The sequence below is a fragment of the Vanacampus margaritifer genome, chromosome 14 (assembly GCF_051991255.1).
Source record: "Vanacampus margaritifer isolate UIUO_Vmar chromosome 14, RoL_Vmar_1.0, whole genome shotgun sequence".
NCBI lineage: Eukaryota > Metazoa > Chordata > Actinopteri > Syngnathiformes > Syngnathidae > Vanacampus > Vanacampus margaritifer.
Window position 1 is genome coordinate 21,175,487 of NC_135445.1, and position 4,058 is coordinate 21,179,544.

Below are 4,058 nucleotides of genomic sequence, written 5' to 3' on the forward strand. Positions count from 1 at the left end.
AAGATGGGCGCCGCCCTGGGCGAGCAGAGTGGCGAGAATCCTGGGCGTACCTAATCAATTGGCCAAGATGGCTGCCGCCCCGGGTGGGCGGAGGGGAAAGAATCCTTGGTGCACCTAATTAATTGGCCAAAATGGCCGCCGCCCTGGGCGAGCAGAGTGGCGAGAATCCTGGGCGTACCTAATCAATTGGCCAAGATAGCCGCCGCCCTGGGCGAGCGGAGTGGCGAGAATCCTAGGCATACCTAATCAATTGGCCAAAATGGCCGCCGCCCTGGGTGAGCAGAGTGGCGAGAATCCTGGGCGTACCTAATCAATTGGCCAAGATGGCCGCCGCCCTGGGCGAGCGGAGTGGCGAGAATCCTGGGCGTAATTAATCAATTGGCCAAGATGGCCGCGACCCGGGTGGGTGAGGGGGAGAGAGTCCTTGGCGTATCTAATAAAAATAATAATAATGTTGTGTTTTTTTTATTTTTATGTATTCTTTATTTTTTATTTAAATGAGCTGAACAGTTTAAAATGTAAACGATTGAAATCGGTCAAGAAATGTGGAAGTTAACCATAATCAACATAAACTAAAAGTATCTTACTGTCCCTTTAACTCTTTCACTGCCACTGACGTTTAAAGACGTCAAGTAAAAACCTACGGGTCACTGCCAATGACGTCAAAAGACGTCATCCAATGATTTTTTTTTTTTTGAAACCCTTCCCGCATGTCTGGTGAAAGTTTCCAGTCTGTCTGTTGTGCTTAATGACTATTTTTGGCCCCTAGAGGGCAGCGATGACTCTCTTTTGACAAGATCGGGTGGGCGTCAGTAGAGGCGGAGCTAGAGCGTCGAGCAGGAGATGAGAATGGAAGACAAAGGAAAAATGGCGGCCGGTCGCGAGGAGCTCACGCCCGAGACGTTTTTTTTCAAAGACCAAAAGCATCGCTGAAAGAGCACATTGTTGACGACGATGATCATCATCGATGATGAAGATGAGGGTGGTGACTCCGTGGTTGAGAAGCATTGACGCGGCAGTAGAAGACGTTAGATGGAGCTAGATGGAGGAGGCAACGGGCAATGGCGAGCGTTTGCAAGCAGCTCTACACTTACAAGACGAAAGGCATCGACCAACGCTAAAATAGTACATTGATGACGACGATGATCATCCTCGATGATGATGAAGGTGAATCCGAGCTTGACGGCGAAATTGGAACCGCTGACGCGGCGGCTATGACGGTGTCGTAACGCGGAACACAACCAAGCACGCACAGGCGGACGTTCGATCGGACGACGGAGAGTGCCCCGAGTCCAATGCATATTCATCGGAGGAAGTGTGTACAGTCTGCTACTTGCTTTTTATTCCCCGGAAAAAAAGGCCGTCAAGAAAGTGTAACGTTTGCACGCAAAACGGACCAATGTGAAAGTGAAAGTAAACTGTTGTGCGAGTCGTGGCGTCTCCTTGCACGCAGGAGAGCGTTACAAAAGGAAAAACTGTATTTGAAACATCCACATAATTGTAAGTAGTACCACAGTTGCACACATTTGTAAATAGTTTGCGAAATTGTTTTGTCAAATTGTTACACTGTTGAATGGAAATAAACGTATTTTGCAATCAAAAAACACTTTTTCATTGTTGGTGAAAGCGTTTTACAGAAGTAAAGCACTATTTAGGTGTTTGTGGCATCATTCATGGACAAAAAGAAGTGTACAATTCACTAGAGTGCATGAAATAACATCGTTTCACAAAAAGCTCTTTTTCTCCGTTTTTTTGTTTCAAAAGAGAGAATTTCGGTGAAAGTAACCATTTTCTATTGTTGATTACTGAAGAACGGAATAAGGTAGAAACAAACTTTTTCTTTCTGATGTCTGCGCTGTGACGTTTATGTCAGGGAGTTTGAGCTCGTGCACATCACACATGCACACAACCCAAGATAGGAAGAAAGCACCGTAGGTGGTATATGCCTCCTACAGACTGTATTAAAGAAATACAGTTTGAGCAAGTTATTTTATTGTTTCAATAAAAAACAAAAGTTTAACAAAAACAACAGACAATGACACAGTAAAACACACAAAAAAAGTCTAAATTCAACTCTGCAAACGCCAGTTTTGAAGATGCCATAGTCATGTCGGGACAATGTCTGAGGTAAGAATCCAGGGATGAGTATAATTTAAAGAATTTTGCCGTGTAATTATATCAACTGTGCTAAAACATGCAACTGAACAAAGTCTATTCATCTACAGCTTCTAAATATAAACATGTCTTAAGCATAGCTGGATTTAACATGCATAGTGTTCATCATTTCAGCCATTTAAAAAAAAAAAACATTAGGCCACCAGGAACAATTAGTTTTTTGGGACTCTTGAGCCTTTCGACTCACACTTTATCTGGCAGTTATTTTTCATTTTAGCTTGGGGTTATCCTAAAAGTCACAAATGGGATTGGCATTTCCTAGGTGGTCATAACAATTCATTTGTTCTGAAATCACTTTTGCCTGTCACTTTCCTCAAAGTGTGATCACTGACTTGACTACATATGAACTTATTTACGATGTGTATACATGCGTGTGTGAGTATCCTCAATAACTTCTGGGTCTTCAGAGGATGTCTTGTTGGACTGATCATCAGCCGTAGGCGTAGCTTCGAACCTCTTTCTACCAGGATGGAGCAGTGTTGGCCAGTCTTCTCATACGTCTACAAAGACATGTTTTATTCACATGATATCAAAATATGTACAATTTGTAGAATAATTAAAATATTTATCTTATAGTTAGGGCTGGACGATTAATCAAAATTTTATTGTGATTTCGATTTTGGCTTCTCTTGATCATTAAAACGTAATAATCTAAGAAAATGTATTAATGTGCAGAGAACGGTGTGGTATATTTACAAGTTCCGTACATCGTGAAAGTACCCTTATGCACCATGTTGTAGAAAGCCCAGAGCGAATCAATGTGATTCTGCCGTCCTTAAGTGTCTCTTAAGCAGTTTAATGACACCCCCCCCACACACACACAGTTGGAGTTAACTGTAAAACTAAAAACACGACAATAAGAATTACATCCACTGTATATTTAAATACAAATCATGCTTCATTTTTTAAACATCACTTGCCTAGCGCTAATGCTAAACGGGAAATTAGCATCACACTTCGGGAGTGACATTCCTTCAAATAACGAATATTCAGACACAAATGCTGTGGAAACACATAAACACACTTGCCTAGCGCTAATGCTAAACGGGAAATTAGCATCACACTTCGGGAGTGACATTCCTTCAAATAACGAATATTCAGACACAAATGCTGTGGAAACACATAAACACAGGTAAGATAACACTACTCTAAGGCACAAATGCTTCCCAGTCTATAACAAAAGTGTCACAACTTTCATCTGTTCAGGACGGCCCCTAAGAGGCCAAAATGCACAGGAACACCCATTATTTGTTTTATTCTTATTTTAGTAGTATATTCTTATTTTACTTTCTCACTGTCCTTTTAAGTCATATTTAAAGTTGAGTTTTCAATGATTCAAGGAATTTTCATTTCCTCAAAATTCAAGGATACAAATATCCAAGGACATTTTGTTGTTGTTATCATACCAAGACACATTTCTACATGACATAAAATATAAACCCTGAGGTCCCAGGTTAGCCCACTAAGTCCCCAGACATTTAGAATAAATGTACATAAGTTATCCCACATTTACTCTTATAAGCATGTACAGTAATTTCTGGACTATAAGGCGCACTAGCTAAATTTGGGGAATACTCGAGTTTGTTACACATATAACCGACTGTAAGCCACAAGTGTTTTAATGTTACCGCACCGGTATATAAGAGTTCCTGCTACTTTCTTTTCCATAATGAGGGCACAAATAGTTTCGCTCTCGTTCTGTCTTTCCTAATGTATTTGAGCTCACTTGGTTTGTTTTGCTTTGCCTGAAGCTCTTGCGCATCCTTTATAATGTGCCCTCTTGTGATCTGATGGATAAGCCGCACCTTTGTATTAGCCGCAGGGTCGAATGCAAGTGAAAAAAGTAGCGGCTTATAGTCCAGAATTTACTGTATTCAGCAGTA

The 4,058-nt window shown here is 41.3% G+C and overlaps 1 protein-coding gene across 2 annotated transcripts in view; it reads right to left on the reverse strand.

The window, feature by feature from the left end:
• Window positions 1-1,975: 1,975 nt before the first annotated feature.
• Window positions 1,976-4,058, reverse strand: part of LOC144064000 (SWI/SNF-related matrix-associated actin-dependent regulator of chromatin subfamily B member 1) — a 33,872-nt gene continuing 31,789 nt past the window's right edge. For both annotated transcript variants that reach the window (XM_077586118.1, XM_077586117.1), the window contains exon 9: window positions 1,976-2,675. In XM_077586118.1, coding sequence (XP_077442244.1) covers window positions 2,636-2,675 — 40 coding nt within the window. In that variant the 3' untranslated portion in view covers window positions 1,976-2,635. The remainder of the gene's footprint in view (window positions 2,676-4,058) is intronic.